Below are 19,827 nucleotides of genomic sequence, written 5' to 3'. Positions count from 1 at the left end.
GGGCATCCAAATACTCTGTGCGGCTTTGAAACTCCCATCCGGCACTTCCTTTTTACAATTCATAGAGCTTAAGGCCAGAAGGGGCCATTCTGATCATCAAGTCTGATTTCTGGCATAACACAGACTGCAGAGTCTAACCCGACAATTCCTGCATCCAACCTATACCTTCTGATTGAGCCAGAAATCTTTTAGAAAGAGACACCTGATCTTGATATAAAGACTCCGGCTGATGGAGAATCAACTACATGCCTCGTTACATTGTTCTTCCAATGGCTAATAGTTTGTGTGTGCTTTAATAAAAGGATGAAATGCATTTCGTGATGGTCGTTACAATGGGTGTCTCCAGTCGTGACTTTAAGCAAACCACAATTAACCATTTAATGCTGTAACAGTAATACCAGGGTTCTATTAACCCCTTCAAGCCAATGCCAATACCACACAAAACCCACTCCTAGCGATGCAGGATCTTTAGAGTTACAAGCACAGTCTGTGGGGTTTGTAAACTCTTCTAGTTGAACCTGTAGGATTCAAGTAACTTGGGGAAGTATGTTTTTACATACTATTTTTCTTAAAATAGTAATAAAAAAAACAAGAAATTCCCATTTAAAACTTTGTTACAGTAGTTACTCTTGTGAATACGGTCCACTAATTGAAAACATAATGGTCAGAACTTGTTTGTTCTAATCAAGAAAGTTAGGTGAGGCATAGAAAACAGCTCTGGCCCTGCAATGCAGCATCATCAACCCAAAACGTTCAAAAATTATGAGTCAGGCCCCTTGCCCCCTCAAAAACTCAAGAGATTTGAAACAACAATACATTTGTGGTTCTTTTTTTTCCTTTGACTTCTGGTTCGTGAGCCCTCAAGAGTCATATTTTCTGGGTTTTCTCCACAACCATAAGGGTTAGAAACTCACTTTTTCTTTCTTTCTTTCTTTTTCCCCCTCTTTAAGTGAAAGTAGAGATTCTTGTGCAATGAACACAGGACTCTGTGAGCTGGGGCTTTATAAGAGAAACACCAAATATCAATAGAGCTGGTGACTCCAGGCAATGAGATCTCATGGGGGTTTCTTTTCTGCCTCCCTGCAGTCAGTCAGCTGAGGGGGGCAGCTGTTGCCCCGTGGCCCTGGGGCTGTGCCGAGCATTGTGGCTAGTAGATAGGTGCATCCTTGCCCAGGTGGGTCCTCTGGTGACGGGTGAGCGTGGAGCTCTCCCCGAAGCTCTTCCCACACTGGGCACACTGGAAGGGCCTGTCGCCAGTGTGGGTGCGGTGGTGCCGCAACAGGTCCGAGCTCTCGCCAAAGCGCTTGCCGCACTCGGTGCACTTGTAGGGCCGCTCACCCGTGTGCAGGGTGCGGTGCTTCACAAGGTAGGAGCTGAGGCTGAAGCTCTTGCCACAGTCGGCACAGCGGTAGGGCTTCTCTGCTGTGTGGGTGCGCTGGTGCCGCACGAAGGTGGAGCTGTCGATGAAGCCCTTCCCACAGGCAGGGCACTTGTAGGGGCGTTCGCCGCGGTGTATACGGTTGTGTGTGATGAGGTAGGAGCTGACGCTGAAGCTCTTGCCACAGTCGGGGCAGGTGTAGGGCTTCTCGCCGGTGTGGGTGCGCTGGTGGATGATGAAGGTGGAGTTCTGGCTGAAGCTCCTCCCGCAGTCCAGGCACTTGTAGGGCGTCTCCCCGGTGTGCAGCCGGTGGTGGGTCAGCAGCGTGGAGCTCTGGCTGAAGCTCCTCCCGCAGTCGGGGCAGGTGTAGGGCTTCTCGCCTGTGTGGGTGCGCTGGTGGCTGATCAATGTGGAGCTCTGGCTGAAGCGGCGCCCGCACTCGGAGCACTGGTAGGGCTTCTCACCTGTGTGGATGCGCTGGTGGATGATGAGGTGCGAGCGTCGGGAGAAGTGCTTCCCGCATTCGGCACAGATGTTCTGCTTCCCACCCACCTGCAGGGCCTGCTGGGCATCTCCAAGCTCTTGGTAGCTGCCCTCCCAGGGACTGGGCACAGCTAGTTTCTCCACCTGCTGCTCTTCTGACCTGTCCTCACTCTCACAGGCCTCTCCCTCGTCAGGGCTTTGGGAAACGTTCCCTTCACATTCTCCTGCTACCGACCTGTGCAGTTCCACTGGCTCGGGACTTTTCTGCTGAAGGTTCTCCTCCTCGTTCTCGCTCACCATCCCGTCACCTGCTGGGACAGAGAGAGAATCCAGACAGGAGTCAGTCCCTGTGCTGTGGGGAAGGAACCTCAGAAAGAGGAACAGGAGAGAAGGGAAAACAACAAAATAACTGATGGGGAGACTGAAAAACCACCCCCACCCTTCCCTCAAGGCAAGAGAAGAGGGAGTCAATTGGCTTCCACATCCCACCCGCACACTCAGAGGGGAAGGAGCTGGATGGGTGGGAATGCTGATTTTCAATAAGCCTTGGAGCACTGGGGAAGTTCCAGAAGATAGGAAGAAAGATAATGGTGGTAGTGTTGATGTAATATATTTAGACTTCTGTAAGGTGTTTGACTTGATACCACTCAACATTTTGATTAAAAAACTAGAACGGTATAAAATTAACATGGCACATTAAATGAATTAAAATCTAGCTAACTGATAGGTCTTAAAATGTAATTGTAAACAGGGAATCCTCATCAAGCAGCTGTGTTTCCAGTGAGGTCCCGCAGGGATTGGTTCTTGGGCCTGCACTATTTAACATTTTTATCAATGACCTGGAGGAAACCATAAAGAAATCACCGATGTTGTTTGTAGATCACACAAAAACTGGGGGAGTGGAAATAAAGAAGAGAACAGGTCACTGATATAGAGAGATCTGAACAGGTTCATAAACTGGGTGCAAACAGACAATATACATTTTAATGTGGCTAAATGTAACTATATCCATCCAGAATCAAAGAATGCAGGCCATACTTATGGGATGGGGGCTCTATTCTGGGAGCAGTGATTCTAAAAAAGTCTAAAAAGGGGTGGAGGTGAATGTGAGCTCTCAGTGTGACGCTGTGGCCAAAAGGGGTGCATAAACAAGGATATCTCAAGCAGGAACAGAGAGGTTATTTTACCTCTGTATTTGGTACTGGTGCCACCACTGCTGGAATCTTGTGTCCAGTTCTGGTGCCCTCAATTCAAAAAAATTAATGGAGATATCCCATCTCCTAGAACTGGAAGGGACCTTGAAAGGTCATCGAGTCCAGCCCCCTGCTTTCACTAGCAGGACCAAGTACTGATTTTGCCCCAGATCCCCAAGTGGCCCCCTCAAGGATTGAACTCACAACCCTGGGTTTAGCAGGCCAATGCTCAAACCACTGAGCTATCCCTCCCATCCTACAAGAAGGATGTAGATAAATAGGAGAGGGGTAAGAGAACAGTCACAAGAATGAGGGATAAAGAATTAGAAAACCTGCCTTATAATGACAGACTCAAAGAGTTCAGTCTATTTAGCTTAACAAAGGGAAGGTGAAGGGGTGACTTGATCACAGTCTATAATTACCTACATGGGGAACAAATGTTTGCTAGAGCTCATTATTAGAGAAAGGTCTAACACGATCCAATGGCTGGAAGTTGAAGCTAGACAAATTCAGACAGGAAATAAGGCACACATTTTTACTGATGACAGTAATTAACCACTGGAACAACCTACCAAGGGCTGTGGTGGATTCTCTATCACTGACAATGTTTACATCAGGATTGGATATTTTTCTAACAGATCTGCTCTAGGAACTGTCTAGCCTGTGTTATGCAAGAGGTCAGACTAGATGATCACAGTGGTCCCTTCTTGCCTTGGAATCTATGTAGCTAAGAGGAGCGATGTCTGCCATGAGGATCCAACCCGTGCTATTTGTCCTGAATGAGATGAGATAGAACCTGGGGAGCTCACAGGACTGTTGTGGAAATCACTCACCTGTGCTAGCATCACTTGGGATCTCCTCTTCCGAGGAGACCTGGAGATCCAGGACACATGGCTTTTCCTCTTGCTCCATCCAAGGGATCCTCTGAAGTTTAGGAAACTGAAACCCTGTTCATGGGAAGGACAATGGGTGAAGGTTCATTACATATTTCTGAGGATTCACTCCAAAAAAGTTCCTTGAAATGTAACCCATTCCTCTCTCATCACTGTGCTGATGCAGGAATGTTTCATCCTGAAACATGGACAAATGTTTACCAAGACCATAGCAAGAGTCACACTTGGGGTGTTTGTGCTATCAGACACAATTTCAGTAGGGAACAAAAGTGCAAAGACAAAGAAGAAATAGCAACCTAATAAGTTAGCATCATAACCTGAGTCACGCTCTGGACAAAGCTATACAGCTTGGTGCTGATGTGGTCCCATCACTGTAGCATCTGAGTGCCTCATACTCTGGCTAGGTCTTCTGGCCAGGTCTTCTGGCCCTGCAGTTTGGACTATGGGGCTGTGAACTGGAGAGGAGCAGTTTTAATAAACTGGTCACTTCATATATGTGACTAAATGGGAACTGAAAATACTGCAGCTTGCCCATGGACATGCTTGGCCAGGAGAGAATCCAGATCTCCGGAGACCCACTCCACAGGCTATTTTTGTCTCCTCTCATGCGCTCAGATCTGGATGATGAGCCAGTATGTCTTTGAAATAATTAGCCATGCCCCAAAGAGCACTGAGCATCAGTGATTTAGGCCCAGCACTAAGTGCTAAGAGTGACTTGAAGTATTCATCAACTTTATAATGAACTCTCTGACAACTTAAGTTTTGTTGAAAATAATCACCCTTGGAAACCTGGCCACCTTGATTACATTAGCCTCATTAGCACTACAAAAGTGATTTTTCCTCCCTTGGTATTCACCCCTTCTTGTCAACTGTTGAGACTAGCCCACTTCCACCTTAATTGAATTGGCTCGTTAGCACTGATCCCCCACTTGGTAAGGCAACTCCCATCTTTTCATGTGCTGTGTATTTATACCTGCCTCTGTATTTTCCACTCCATGCATCTGATGAAGTGGGTTTTAGCCCATGAAAGCTTATGCCCAAATAAATTTATTAGTCTCTAAGATGCCACACGGCATAAGTACCTGCTAAATACACTGTAAAAAGATCTAACTGGAAAGATGTCACCTGCACAGAAATGCATTTGAATCATCAAATTAGATTAATAAATTCATAGATTTTAAGGCCAGAAGGAAACATTATAGCCATCTGGTGTGCCCTGCGCAACGAGAATACTATCCACTGATTCCTGCATCAGGCTGGTATCTTCTGGCTGTGCTCTAGTTTTTTTGATAGACCCCCAGTCCTGATGGAAAGACACCATGTGATGGAGAAGCCACCACATCCCTAGTTTCAAGGGTTAATTTCCCTCAGTATTAAATATCTGCACCTCATTTCAGGTTCAAATTCCAGGCACTGGCTCTTGTTATACCCGTATCAGTTAAATCAAAAAGCCCACAAAGTACTGTACCTGCATGGAATGAAGGGGTCTGAATGTAGCTGGGACAAGGTCTGTCATTTACTGCAAGTTTGCTCAAAACAGTTGGTCCCTGGCCTAGGTGCTACCCCAATACAAAATAAATGATGTGTGTTCTCCCTGGCAGGGCTTTGGAGCGGAGCCCGGAGCTGGAGCGCAGAACAGCAGGTTTTTGCCTGGAGCTGGAGCGGAGCCAGAGCACAGCTCCAAAGCCCTGTACCCTGGGATTGCTTTTATACACTGACATAGGTAACTGGGGACAGGACTAGAAAGAGATTTTCTATAATACCTGAAAACTGGAAAACAAAATAGTGCCAATCTAAGGTCAAAGAAGCCAACAACTTAGGGGTGATCGGTCATGGCCTAGCGGATCTCCCCTCTTTGAAGTTACAGCTGATTACGAAGTTACAACTTTCTTCTCCAGTCGACCCCCGTTACACCGGGGTTAACTAATGGTCAGAGTTTCTGAAGCTTTGTCTATGTAAACAGCTTCCAGAAAAAAACAGTGTGAGAGTGAGAAAGAAACTGTCTGTATCATTCCCTAAGGTGGGATTTGGCACTTGTGCTCCCAAGTTGTCTGGACATTTGGCAAACCCGACTCCTATCCCCAGCTTTAGTTTCTGACTCCCCAACCCCTCCGGCAGGGAGACAGGGGGCATATTTCCAAGAGCTGAGCACCCAGAATTGGAGCCGGATTCGCCAAACCGCTCAGCTCCCACCGTGAACCCAACGCGCCGAGTTCTGAAAACTCTACCCGGGAGAGGTCCCTGGCTTGGCCCGGGTCGTTCGCTCTCCCGGAGCTGGTTCGGCTCCTGCAGGAGCTCAGGGGAGCAGAGCCTGGGGGGGTCAGGGAGGGCAGCAGCTCCGGGACTCGCAGACCCCGCCCGGGAGCGGAGCTCGGACGAGGAGGGGCCGTTGTTGCAGAGTCACTTTTCTGCCCGGCCCCAGCCCTTTCCCCCGGGTCTCTCCCCTCACCTGCAGGCTCCGGCTCAGGGGCTGGTGTCGGCAGAGCTCGGGGCTGCCCCAGGGGCTGGTTCCAGCCCCCGGAGAAAGTCCCCCCCGGCTGGGCACAGAGGGGCGCTAAGGAAGGACTCTCCCCGCTGGGGAGCAGCAGCTGTTTGTTACACAGATTCGGCAGCGTCTCTGACCCAGGAAGCTCAGCCCCCAATATCCGGAAAAAAAGAGGCAGATTATCTGGTCATAGAGAGAGTGGCCGCCCTCCCGTGGCCGTGGCCATGGCCCTCTGGTGGCCACAGCTGATGGACTCCCATCCCCAACCCCCGACCTGTGCTCCCCCTGGGACAGAAAGGGGGTTGGGGTATCGGCCAGGATCCTTCCCTCCTTTCTGAGCAGAGAGAAACCTCCAGAGAAACCTGTCCCTGCTGCCAGCCAGGGCTCTGGGCAGCCACTTGGCCAGGTGCCCTGTGCCCATCAGTCCTGGAGCTATTCACCGTATTGCCAGCTGCAGATGTTCAAAAATCATGAGTTGGGCTCACCAAAAACCATGAGATTCGGTAACAACAACAGCTTTGGGGTTCTTTTTATTTGCCTTCTGCTTTCTGAGCCTTTAGGGCAGGAGTGGGCAAACTTTTTGGGCCAAGGGCCATATCTGGGTGGAGAAATTGTATGCAGGGCCAGGGCAGGGGGTTGGGGTGTAGGAGGGAGTGAGGGGTGTGGGAGGAGGATGCGGTGTGCAGGAAGGGGCTCAGGGCAAGGGATTGGGGCAAAGGAGGGGTGCAGAGTGTATGAGGGGGCTCAGGGCAGGGGTGCAGACTGCAGGAGGAGGCACGGGGCAGGGGTTGGGGTGCAGGGTGTAGCGGGGGCTCAGGGAAGGGGGTTGGGGTGCACAGGGGTGCAGGGTGCAGCAGGAAGCTCAGTGCAGGGGGTTGGGGTTCAGGGTGTATGAGGGGACTCAGGGCAGGGGGTTGGGGTGTAGGAGAGGTGCGAGGTGCTGGAAGGGGGCTTAGGGCAGGGTGCAGGAGGGGTTCGAGCTCCAGCCCGGCACTGCTTACCTAAAGCGGCTCCGGGGTGGCAGCGGCGCGCACCGGTGCCAGGGCAGGCTCCCTGCCTGCCCTGTTCCCGGCCCCGCGCAACTCCAGAAACGCTGCAGCCCTGGGGGGGTGGAGGGCTCTGCATGCGCTGCCCTTGCCACACTTCCAGGTACCTCCCCCGAAGCTCCCATTGGCCGCGGTTCCCCATTCCTGGCCCATGGGAGCTGCAGGGGGCGGTGCCTGGAGGCAAGGGCAACGCATAGAGCCCTCTGCCCCCCCGCCTGGGGGGGCCGCTTCTGAGAGGGGGGCAGTCCGCGGGTCATTGTTTGCCCACCCCTGCTTTAGGAGTGCTGGGATGACATTTTGAAGCTTCCTCCACAGCCAGGAGGGCTAGAAACTTATTTTTTCTTTAAGAATGAAGGCTGAAATAATCATCACCTGACTCCAGGAGCTGGGGCTTTAAGGAAAACAATTATCACGAGACTCATGACAAAACCATGAGAGTTGGCAATGCTGCATTTATTTTGGGGACCCTCTGAGACAATCCCAAGTCCCCCAGAATCTCAGTCCCACCGCAGTCTCTGGAAGTCTCATTATTTTTATTGTTATTATTGGTGTTGGAGCACCTGGAGGCCCCACTCAGGGCCCAGTGTGCTCAGAACCACACACACAAAGAGATGGTGTCTGCCCCAAAGAACTTACCCAATCTAACTACAAGACTAGACACAACAGGATAATACAGACAGATGATGGAGGAGCACAAGGGAACAATGAGCCCATTCTGATCAGTGTGATAAGCAGCAGCTCCTAGCCATTGTCAGCACCAGCAGTAATGAGGTAACTTTTAGCAGGTGTTAGGGGAGCTGCTCCCCCTTCCCCATACTGGGGCAACATGGCAGGAAGCAGGGAGGTGCCAGTTGGGGGGGACAATGGAATACATGGGTGAGGAAGGCTGGTGTTACTGGCAGAGCAGATGCTGGGCTTGACCTTTCAATAGCATAGGAGGGTGATACATCAGCCAGGGAAGGGCCTTGCAATGAGTGATTTGTGTGTGATGCGGTGGAGAAGGGGAGCCAGCCAGGAGCTTGCAGAGAGGGGTGATGGGGTCACAGGAAAATGATCTTTGCAGCAGCAGGGTTCTGGACAGATGTAGGTGGGGTAAAAAGATGGGATCGGTCCTAGCCAGGGAGGAGGATGCTCAGTGATCAAGACGCAAGATGAAGGCCTGGATGAGAGGTTTAGCTGTGATGGAGGAGAGCTGGGTCTACCATAGAAAGGTGATGCAGGAAGCAGATTGAGACACAGCCAGGATGGGGCCACCAGCCATGTCAAAACAACACACACTTTGCTGGCCTATGTGACAGGGATGGTGGTTCACCCCAGTGACAGTGTATAGCAGACTGACTTGCCCCTTTATGGGTTTGCCTGGGCCCAGTCGACCCTGGTTACTAAGGAGGCACAGCTGAGCAGGAATCAACTTATTACTCCATTAAGAGCAGCAGGAAGCTGCAGGGTGAGTGTGTCTCAGGGAGAACAGAGCAGAGCGAAGAGGCAGTTGGGGGTGAATCTGCTCCAGCAGGGAAAGCTGGGACTTCAGGCAGGAAAGGCCTGAGCATGAACTGATAGAAGAGTAAATGGAGGGGCTTGGGAGGGACTTGAAAACGTTATCTTGCCAGTTTGTTATTTTAATAAAACCAGAACTTGAAACAGGCTATGAATGGACAACAGCCTGTGTGAATCATTGAAGAAGCTTCTTGAAAGGGGAAACTGAGGCAAGGGGCTGCTTGCAGGGCTGCCCTAAGGCTATGAGAGGGTGTATGGCAGTCAGCCCCCACTGACACTGGGAAAAGGACTCCATTTGGGGGAGAGGGTTGGTGAACCCAGCCACAGCTATCCCCTGTTTGACAGAACACCCTGCTGGAGGATGCAGTATGATGAGTGGAACTGGAGGACAGTCAGGTTTTGGGGGAATCTAATCTGGGATGACACCGAGGCTTGGCTTTGCCAATTGGTGGCCTGGCTACTGCTGGACAAAGCTTACCTAAGGTGCAGAAAAGTTCCCTCCATCCTGCATACAGAAGGGACAGACCCTGCCCCAGTGATGACAGTGGAGATAACTCTTCTGTCTGTAAAAAGAACAAGAGTACTGGTGGCACCTTAGAGACTAACAAATTTATTTCAGCATAAACTTTCGTGGGCTACAGCTCACTTCTTCAGATGCATAGAGTGAAACACACAGACAGAAGATATTTATACATACAGAGAACATGAAAAGGTGGAAGTACGCATACCAATTGTAAGAGGCCAATCAATTGAGATGAGCTATCAGTAGCAGCAGAAGAAAAAACTTTGAAGTGATAATCGAGATGACCCATAGAAGGTGTGAGGAGAACTTAACATGGGGGGAAAAAAAATTAAATTAGTGTAATGACCCAACCATTCCCAGTCTCTGTTTAGACCTAAGTTAATTGTGTCTAATTTGCATATTAATTTGAGTTCAGCAGGCTCTCTTTGGAGTCTGTTTTTGAAGTTTTTTTGTTGCAAAACTGACACCTTCAAGTCTGTCACTGAGTGATTAGAGAGGTTGAAGTGTTCTCCCACTGGTTTTTGAATGCTATGATTCCTGATGTCATATTTGCATCCATTTATTTTTTTGCTTAGAGACTGTCCAGTTTGGCCAATGTACATGGCAGAGGGGCATTGCTGGCACATGATGGCATATATCACGTTGGTAGATGTGCAGGTGAACGAGCCCCTGGTGGTGTGGCTGATGTGGTTAGGTCCTATGATGGTGTCACTTGAATAGATATGTGGACAGAGCTGGCATTGGGCTTTGTTGCAAGGATAGGTTCCTGGGTTAGTGTTTTTGTTGTATGGTGTGCGGTTGCTGGTGAGTATTTGCTTAAAGTTGGGAGGCTGTCTGTAAGCGAGGACTGGTCTGTCTCCCAAGATCTGTGAGAGTGAGGGATCATCTTTCAGGATAGGTTGTAGATCTTTGATGATGCGCTGGAGAGGTTTCAGTTGGGGGCTGAAGGTGGCGGCTAGAGGCGTTCTGTTATTTTCTTTGTTGGGCCTGTCCTGTAGTAGGTGGCTTCTGGGTACTCTTCTGGCTCTGTCAATCTGTTTTTTCACTTCAGCAGGTGGGTATTGTAGCTTTAAGAATGCTTGATAGAGATCTTGTAGGTGTTTATCTCTATCTTAGAGCTTGGCTGTAGACAATGGATCCTGTGGTGTGTCCTGGATGGAAGCTGAAGGCATGTAGGTAAGTATAGTAAGTATAGCGATCAGTGGGTTTCTGGTATAGGGTGGTGTTTATGTGACCATCTTCTGTCTGTGTGAGACATATGCAGTGTAGTTGCCAGGAGAGGTATGCAGTGTAGTTGTAGCCATGTGGGACCCAGGATATTAGAGGCAAAGAGGGTGAGGTAATATCTGTTATTGGCCCAACTTCTGTTGGTGCGAGAGACAAGCCTCCGGGCTGCACAGAGCTCTTCCTCAGGTCCTGATGAAAAGCTCTGTGTACGCTCGAAAGCTTCTCTCTCCCCAACAGAAGTTGGGCTAATAACAGATATTCCCCCCCCCCCCCCCCCCCCCGGTGTCTCTCTACAGCCAGGACAGACATTCTCTCGAATGGTGACAGCAGGAATATAACATGGCTGATGCTTGGAGCTGGTAGAATTTTTTAAAACAAAAACACTTAGTCCATCAAGGGCTTTTTAAAAATCCCCAGTTAGGTATTTCCAGCAGTTTTTAAAAGTTTTTCTATGGCAGTTTTTGATAGAGAAATTAGCCTTTTGGTTTTGAACAATGAATGAACTCTCCTGTTCCTGGCCGAGGGTTGCCGCCCCACTGCCAGCATGGCCTGGTGCCTTGGGCAACACACGTCGGCTATCCGATTGGGCTCCCCTGCAAAGCCGGGTGTGTGTCAGGGATGCAGGGAGCCCCAGGAACCTGCCAGATCTCCGTGTAGTCAGGGCTGGCTTTAGGCCGATTCCGGCGATTCCCCTGAATCGGGCCCTGCGCCTAAGAGGGCCCCGCACCCTTGCCGCCGCCTGTACGCAGTACCAGGGCGGGCAGCCGTCCAGGCTTCCCCAGGGGGCAATTTAAAGGGCCTGGGGCTCCCAGCAGCAGCTGGAGCCCCAGGCCCTTTAAATTGCCACCAGAGTTGAGCCCCATTTCTGGAGCCCTGGGGTAGGGCTGAGGGGCTCTGGGGGCTATTTAAAAAGTCCAGGGCTCCCCTTGCTTCTACCACCCCAGCCCTTTAAATAGCTGCAGGAGCCCCGCCGCTTCCCCAGGGCTCCCTCGGCTATTTAAAGGGCTGGGGCGGTAGAAGCAGGGGAGCCCCGGGCCCTTTAAATAGCCCCCAGAGCCCTGGGGTAGCGGGGGGCTCTATTTAAAGGGCCAGGGCTCCACCTGCCTCTGACACCCCGGTCATTTAAATAACCGCGGGAGCCCCGCTGCTTCCCCAAGGCTCCGGCAGCTATTTAAAGGGCCGGGGCAGTAAGGGAGCCCCTGCCCTGCCCACAGGCAGCCCCTGCTGCACCACCTGCCCGCATCAGCTCCGCACCCCGCACCTCCTGCCCTGCCTGCAGCAGCAGCCAGCCCCTGCTGCACCCCCTGCCCGCAACAACCCCGCACCCCCTGCCCTGCCCGCAGCCAGCCCGTCTCCAGCCAGCCCCGCACCCCCTGCACTGCCCACAGCCAGCCCGTCTCCAGCGCGGCTTCGGCTCCCCGGGGGCCGGACCAGGGCGGGGGGCCAGAGCCGAAGCTGCACTGCGGGGGCTGGGGGGCCGGAGCCAAAGCCGTGCCGCGGGCCGGCGCATTCAGCCGGAGCCCTTCTCGCGCCCCCCACCATCCCGGGTTATCTGGTGCTGTCTGCCCGCCCCTGCTTCTTTTCAGACTTCCCGCGAACCTCTGATTCGTGGGAAGCAGGGGAGGGGGTGGAGCAGGGGGCGGAGCATTCAGGGGAGGGGAAGAGGGGGAAGTGAGCTGGGGGCAGGGTGGAGAGCTGCGGCGCAGGGCCCTCTTAGCGCGGGGCCCAATTCAGCCAAATCAGCTGAATCGGCCTAAAGACGGCCCTGCTCACATCCAGCGCCAGCAGCCTGGTTCACAGCAAGCTGAAGGGCTTGTTGCAGAGTCCTAGCGCAGCATCAGATTGCATGGCCCCCGGAAGGTAGTTGGTCTGGCCCCAGAGGATGGATGGCCACGATGGGGAGCTGGTCTGGGTCATGGAGATTCAGGCCAAGCCCGGGAGGGTGCCATTTCAGGCATTGCTTCCCCTAACTGTGAATCCGGGGGAGGGAGGGTTAGTTATTTGGCTTTTGAGTCTTTATGGGGAAGCCACATACCTCCAAGTGTGTGTGAGCGTCTCAGTGTCAGAGTTCAACCTGCAATGCACATGCTGGCTGCTCTAGGGTGACCAGATGTCCCGATTTTATAGAGACAGTCCCGATATTTGGGGCTTTTTCTTGTATAGATGTCTATTACTCCCCACCCCCTGTCCCGATTTTTCACACTTGCTGTCTGGTCACCCTAGGCTGCTCAGAGGGGCTCTCTCCTAACCCCTGGGGTGGGGAACCTGCAATTTTACCCTTCTCCACTACCTTCATTGTCACTGCGCTGGCTCCCCCTGTACACACAACCCTGCACAGCACTGTGGGAACTCCAGGAGATTCCCCCTCCCACCAGGGCACTGCCCTAGGAGGCATTGGGCTAAATTTGGTTCCACATTCTGAGGCCTCATCTACATGACAAAGTTAAGTCACCATAAGTTGCACCGCATCGGCCTCTGTGTACATATGTCTACACTCAAATTTGTCTCCATCTGACATAAGTGCCCCATTATAGCAACACAGTCAAACCCGCCCCCCCCCCATGCCAAATGGCATCAACTCATAGTCGACCTGCTGAAGTTCGCACAGTGCATGTGTAGACATTGTGTTTGAGAGGCTTAAACCTCCTGAGACCCACCAGAGAGGTTAACCTCATGGAGAGGTTTGTTAACCTCTCCATGAGGTTAACAAACCAGGCAGGCTCAGCTCCCTGACTCCGCTGACATTGCTGACTCAGGCAGGTGTGGTGTTCACGCCCCATTGAGGTGAATGGCTGCAGAGCTCACTGCCCACTGGGAACCCCAAAAAGCAGCTAGCTAGCCTGGGGGCCTGGGACCTGGACAGCCTGGGCTGGGGCAGAGAGAAGTCATCATGTGTGACCCAGGGACCCCTTGGTGACAACTGACAGAGAGCACTGGGGGTACACAGGGATTACAGGGAGCCCTGGGTTGGATATACATATATGTAAGCAGAGTCAGGATGAGCCCTGACATCTGGTGGTGAATTATGGCGAGTGTGGAAAAGAACTCCAGGGGCTGATCTTGTTTGCATAGGCACACCCACTCGCCTGGCATGAAACAACAGCAACTCAAAGTGGTTACTTTGGCTGGTGTGGGATCCCCAGTTTTCTCTGTTATTGGGGCAGGAAGAATAAAGTTTTGTTACCCTGATTCTGTGAATCAAGGCCAGTGGAACTGTTGTATGACAGAAGGACCGAGTGAGTCCTTCACCATTACCTAAGTAGCACTTGCTTGACAAGGGGCATGGGTTACAAAATCCAGGGAATTGAGAAAGGAGGGGGGCAGGTATTTGTGTCTGATGGTATGGGCCCAAGCTGAGGGTTTGAAACACCAACCCTTCTCTTTCTACTGTTGAATGTCAGAGCTAACTTTGATTCCATTAGGAGTCTAGTTACAGGCTGCTGAGCTGAATTCACTTTGGACCACTGGTGCACTAGTACTGGGGCTCCCCTACTATGAGCTGAAATCACAAAAGAGCTAAAGTTATTAAGAGCTGGGATCACTGAGTGCTGTGTTAACTAGTGGGGGAGCCTGAAGCTATATTGCTAAGCAGCTGGTGGAGCAATTTGTGGGGACGACTGGAGGAGCGGTGTGGAGCCTTGTGGGGCCGGTTGGAGTGGCCCAAGGAACGGTGAGTGGAGCTGTTTGCAGGGACGGCTGGAGCGGCTCACAGCTTGTAGAGCGGAGCAGTTTGTGGGACGGCAGGAAGTGGACTGGCTCGTGGTGAAGGCTGTGGTGGAACCCCACGGAGAGATGGCCGCCGGCCTCGGATCACGTAAGGTGCCCCTTAACACCCTGCATGCCCCCCTTTTACTCTGGGGCTGCACTGACCAGGGACAGAGACTTTGGGGTCTGTGGGACCTTTGGGACTTTGGGTGGTTGCTGGACCCAAGAGACTTTGGGGTCTGTTGGACTTTTGGGACTTTGGGTGGTTTTTGGGTTGCTGGATTCAAGAACCAAAGGGAAAGGACACAGCCCAATTTGCTGGGGTGGGTTTTTTTTTTGCTCGTGGTTTGTGTTATGAATCCTGTTTGTGGTGTTTTTCCAATTTAATGCTGATGTCGTTTACCTCGTGTTATTAAAAATTTTCTGTTACACGCAGACTCCGTGCTTGCGAGAGGGGAAGTATTGCCTCTTAGAGGCACCCAGGGGGTGGTATGTAATTGTCCCAGGTCACTGGGTGGGGGCTCAAGCTGGTTTTGCATTGCGTTATTGAAACGGAACCCCTAGATACAGAACCCGGCCCTTGTTGTTGCCAACTTAGATGGGCAGAAGGGTTACATATACATAGTTCACCGAAAGCCATACCCACTAGTCGACATAATCACTGTGAGCTGTATGTACAGCTCTAGACTGACAATTATACTTTTGAGGTCTTGGTGTTAAGACAGGTCACCAGGAGGTGACAGACCTCGGGCATGTTCCGAGGCAGGAGGTAACACACACCTGTCTCCCTGTCTGGCCATTGGGGGGTTGTGTGCTGTGTGCCTCACACTGTAGGCCTGTTTGCACACTGAACTGGGTGTGGAAAGACAGACTACGAAGGCTACAAGAGGGGAATCTACAAGCTGAGACAAACAGCAGGGGGTGCCCTGTTCATGACTAAAGCCAAATTATGGGACTGGGGGGCAAGAAACACCCTGAATCCTTCACCACATTTGTCATATGAACGGTAGCTCACAGCCAGCTTGGCTGTAAAATGACTGGGTGACCCATAGTCTATATGACAGGGGAGTTGTTTGTTAGCCAGTCTGGGCTCTAGAATCCCCTTGTGGTTCCATTTGATACAGAACCATTTGTTTCCAGTATTTCAACTTGCTACTCCTGGAATCTCTGTGTCTTGTTACCTACCCTTAGCTCTGTGAAGAGTGAAATCAAGTGTGAGTGCAGGGAGCTGTGTGGGCGGTGATCTGAGTTGGAACCGGTCAGCTGGGGTGCACTGCTCCTCTGGAAGCAGAGACTTTATGAGTATTGTGAGTGTGGCTGGGCCCTGCAGGGAGCAGCTCGTAGGGATGGAGGGTAGCGTGCTCCTATCTAGAGGCACTGACTTTCTAGTGTGCCAGGGGCTGCTCAACCCCTGCTCTGCCCCAGACCCCAACTCCACTCCATCCCTTCCCCCAAATCCCCACCCATCTCTTCCTGCCCACGCTTCACCCCCCTGCCTCTTCCCGCCCTGTTCCGCCCCCTCCCCCAAGCATGCCCTGCACTCGCTCCGCCCCCCTCCCCCAGTGCCTCCTGCATGCTGCTAAACAACTGATCCATGGTGGGTGGAGGTGCTGGGAGGGAGGGGGAGGAGCTGATCAGTGGGATCACCGGTGGGCGGGAGGAGTTGATCAGGAGGGCTGCCCGTAGGTACTCAGCACCCACTATTTTTTTTCCCAGGTGCTCCAGGGCTGGAGCACCTATGGAGTCAGCACCTATGCTCTTATCACTCACCCATAACCACAGATTGTGTTGTCCATGGACAGTGGGATCGGAGAGCTGATCCTGGCAGGCCCAGGCCAGGCTCCCTCATGCACAGGGTAGGAACTAGGGAGGTGCCTCCGAGCTTTGGGTATCTCCGTCACACCAGGCCAGGAGCCTGAGTGACATGGCAGGCAACCACCAGCATCCCAAGATGAGCCTGCACCTGGGTGGGACTTCCCAGTGCACTGAACCCAGGTGCAGGGAGGTGGCTGCTGCCGAGATCACCAGCCTCCACTGACAGGAGACAGCTGTAAGCTGTGCAGGGAGGGAAGGTGGAAAGGAGCAGAATGAACCCAGGGCCCTTTGGTCCCTCAGTGGGACACTGAGGAGGGAGAGGTAAGGGGGGCACCACTCGGGGGGCGGTGCTCCAGGAAGGGGCTACCTGGGGATTCCCCCCTTCTAGACCCGGTAGAGGGCCCTTCCCACTTGTGATTTCACGCTCTAGTTACAAAGTGCCGACCAGGGGCCACAATCAGCCCTGCAGTGAGGCAGCCACCTGGGGTCTCTTTGCAGTTGCACCAGACAGGGGCTGCAGGGATACCTGCTGAGGCTTTGGGGAGGGCCGCTGCACCATGGGCAATGGCTGTGGAGGGGGATAAAATGGAGACGCTCTAAGGGGGGAATGGGTGGAACCTGCCCCTCTCCTGCTAAGCTTGTTCCAGCCCAGACAGTGCCAGACCCTCCCCCGGCTGCCTGGCTGGGGGCAAGGGAGGGGCAGCACCCTTGTTCCGTGCTGCAACACATTAATGCCTCCCAGAGGAGAGTGGGGAGTGCCGGGGCAGAGTTCTCTCCCTGGCTGGTGCCTCAAATAAAGGGGGAGGGTGAGAAACATTCTCATATTTTGTGCGTCTGTTGTCTCTGTTCCTCTTTGCACAACAGTGATAGGAAGGCAGGATCCCCAGTTCCAGGTCTTGTAGGCTCCACAGGGATGGCCGAGGGACTGAGGTCAGTGTGTGTGTGTCACAGGGACAGGTCTGGCTGTGGAGCTAGGGAGGGAAGTGGGAATGAAAAACGGAGTGTGGCCTAGTGGCTAGAGCACTGGACTGCAACTCAGGAAACTTGGATTCTATTGCCATCTGGCCTGCTGGGTGACCTTGGGCAAGTCACATCTGCACTCCATGGCTCAGTTTCCCCATCTGTACAATTGGGATAATGATACCGCCCTCCTGTGTAAAGTGCTTTCAGCTCTGGGGGTTGAAAAGTGGCAAGAAAAGAGGGAACAGTATTTCCCTCTCAGTTACTGTTCTCCCCTAGACCCAGCCTCGCCTCCTCCACCCCACTCATTCAGCATTTAGCCAGCTCAATCCCTCCTAGCTCAGAAACCACTCCCACTGTACATATCTCTCTCCTCCCAGGCTGAGAACTAACCCTCTTCTTACCTACCCATGGAGTTAAGAACTCTGCAGTATTCATCACCATATCATTTTGACAAGTTTCCAACCCTCCTTTTTTAGTTTATGTCCCATCCCCAGTCTCATACTTAGACATATACGCATTTGGCATAGTCAGCAATTTTGAAAAAGAAAATATTTTTCTATGGGGAACCTTAGGGCAGTTTGTGTGTGTCTTGTTATATCCCAGCGCTACCTCTAGGCAAATGCCGACAAGTCTCTGGCAAACCAGCCTCTTGGCTGGGCCAATCAGAAACTGTCCTATAGCTATGTCATAGAATTCATTTTCCTGAACCAATCAGAATGTCCCACATAACCACTGAGGTGTGGCTATTGACCACTGGTCTGTTTAAAAAACACAGCTCTTTAAACAACAAAGGAATGAATGGACAAACACTGTGCATAGCATAGCACAAGTTTTTGTAGAAATACACCAGCCTTTAAAAAACAGTGCTAGCTTGCTAGTTTTGCCTAAAGGACAGCTGCTGCCCTAAAAATTGCAAAGAAAGCTTTATGTTTACACACTTTATACAAATCACACAGGCTAATGTAAAAGGAATAGTAGCATATGTAAAAGAGTTAACACTTTTTAGCAACAATAAGAAGGCTATTTCTTCCGACACCGTTTTTCTTTCCTAACTTTTAAAAAAATCTAAATGCTGTTAAACCAAGTAAAGTTTTAACAAATACACACCAGCCTTTAAAGTTTTGGCTAAAGGAAAACTGTTCTAAAAACCTGCAATCTGTAAAGAAAGCTTCAGGTTTACACACTTTATACAAAACACATGCAGGCTAACATAAAAGAAAAACTAAAATGTAAAACAGTTAACACTTTTTACCATAGATAAGAAGGGTATTTTCCCCCATATGTTTTTAAAATCTAAATGCTGTTAAACCAAGTAAAGTTTTTTACAAACTTATAAAAGATCAAGCAAAAGGAGCATGTGTACAGGTTTCTTTAATTACAAAATGTATGTAAATTTAGCAGATATCCTTATTTGTTTTTAGTTTTGAGCAGAAATTAAATTACCTCTTTTTACATAAAGCCTTTAGCTTGGGTCTTTAAAAATGGTAGAAAGACTCTCATGAAACCTCATTATGTTTAACCTTTATATCAATTTCCCTTATTCCATTTGCTTAAAGGAATGTATTTTTAGAACCCTTGATTATTCTACCTCACCAGTTTTCAAAGAGCAGCCTCCTGCATGCCCCGTGTATTGGAAATTAAACTTTATACCTCAGTAATATTTTTTTTAAACAAAGGCTATTCTGTAAAAATAGTGCTTTTTAAAGTTTTGTCAGGGTGCAAAGCAACCCCAAACTGCTCTAAAGATGGAAAGACTAAAAGAGCTGACAACCCTTTTTACCAGAGATAAGATTTTGACTTTTTAAAAATGTCTTACCAAATTAACTTTTAAAAGATAGCATGGAAGCAGTTTTGTAGCTTTTAAAGGTAAAATAACCAAAATTCATGTTTTAGGGCTAATGAAATAAAATTGACATTTGTAAATTGTGGCGAAGCAAGCCCTTTTGCTAAAGAATTGAGCAACTTTAGTGAAGAAACATACCCCCCTTTTTTAAACTGTTAACTTTTGTAGCAAAAGAATTTTAACCACCCAGTACTGACATTAAACAAAGTGAGTATAAGCTATACTATCAGACATTTTAAAAATAATGTAAGCATGTTTTTACATTTTAAAAAGATGCTAATATTACTTAATTTCCATAAGTAAATAATTATCATCTCTGTGGCACAACTTAAATAAAGTATCAGAGGGGTAGCCGTGTTAGTCTGAATCTGTAAAAAGCAACAGAGGGTCCTGTAGCACCTTTGAGACTAACAGTTAGTCTCAAAGGTGCCACAAGGACCTTCTGTTGCAACTTAAATAAAGACTTCAGTAATTTTTTACCTAAATGACTTGCATAGTAAGAAAAAATCCTGAACAAATAGTTTACAAGAATATAAATTGTGAAGAAATAAGTTCCTGGGGAATAGCAATATTATGCAAAACCCTCATGTAAAGAAGGGTTTTACAATTTAAAAAAATGTAAAAAGACATGTCAGAGATTTCTAAGTTTGCTTTTTAGAATTTTGCCTAAATGAATTGACCAGAATATTAAAAAAATCAACAAAATAAAAACTGCTCTACTTGTAAATTGTAACAAAAGTTGTAAAATTTAGGATACAGTGTAAAACCCACAATTG

The 19,827-nt window shown here is 50.2% G+C and overlaps 1 protein-coding gene across 1 annotated transcript in view; it reads right to left on the bottom strand.

Moving 5' to 3' along the window:
* Nucleotides 1–274: 274 nt before the first annotated feature.
* LOC128848362 (zinc finger protein 883-like) overlaps nt 275–19,827 on the bottom strand; it is a 32,932-nt gene continuing 13,379 nt past the window's right edge. The window contains exon 4 of the mRNA XM_054048343.1: nt 275–1,915. Within this exon, the coding sequence (XP_053904318.1) occupies nt 1,148–1,915 (768 nt within the window). The 3' untranslated portion in view covers nt 275–1,147. The remainder of the gene's footprint in view (nt 1,916–19,827) is intronic.

This window comes from Malaclemys terrapin, chromosome 13 (assembly GCF_027887155.1).
Source record: "Malaclemys terrapin pileata isolate rMalTer1 chromosome 13, rMalTer1.hap1, whole genome shotgun sequence".
Taxonomy (NCBI): domain Eukaryota; kingdom Metazoa; phylum Chordata; order Testudines; family Emydidae; genus Malaclemys; species Malaclemys terrapin.
Note: the sequence above shows the minus strand (reverse complement) of the source record. Positions and strands in the feature narration are given on the sequence as shown.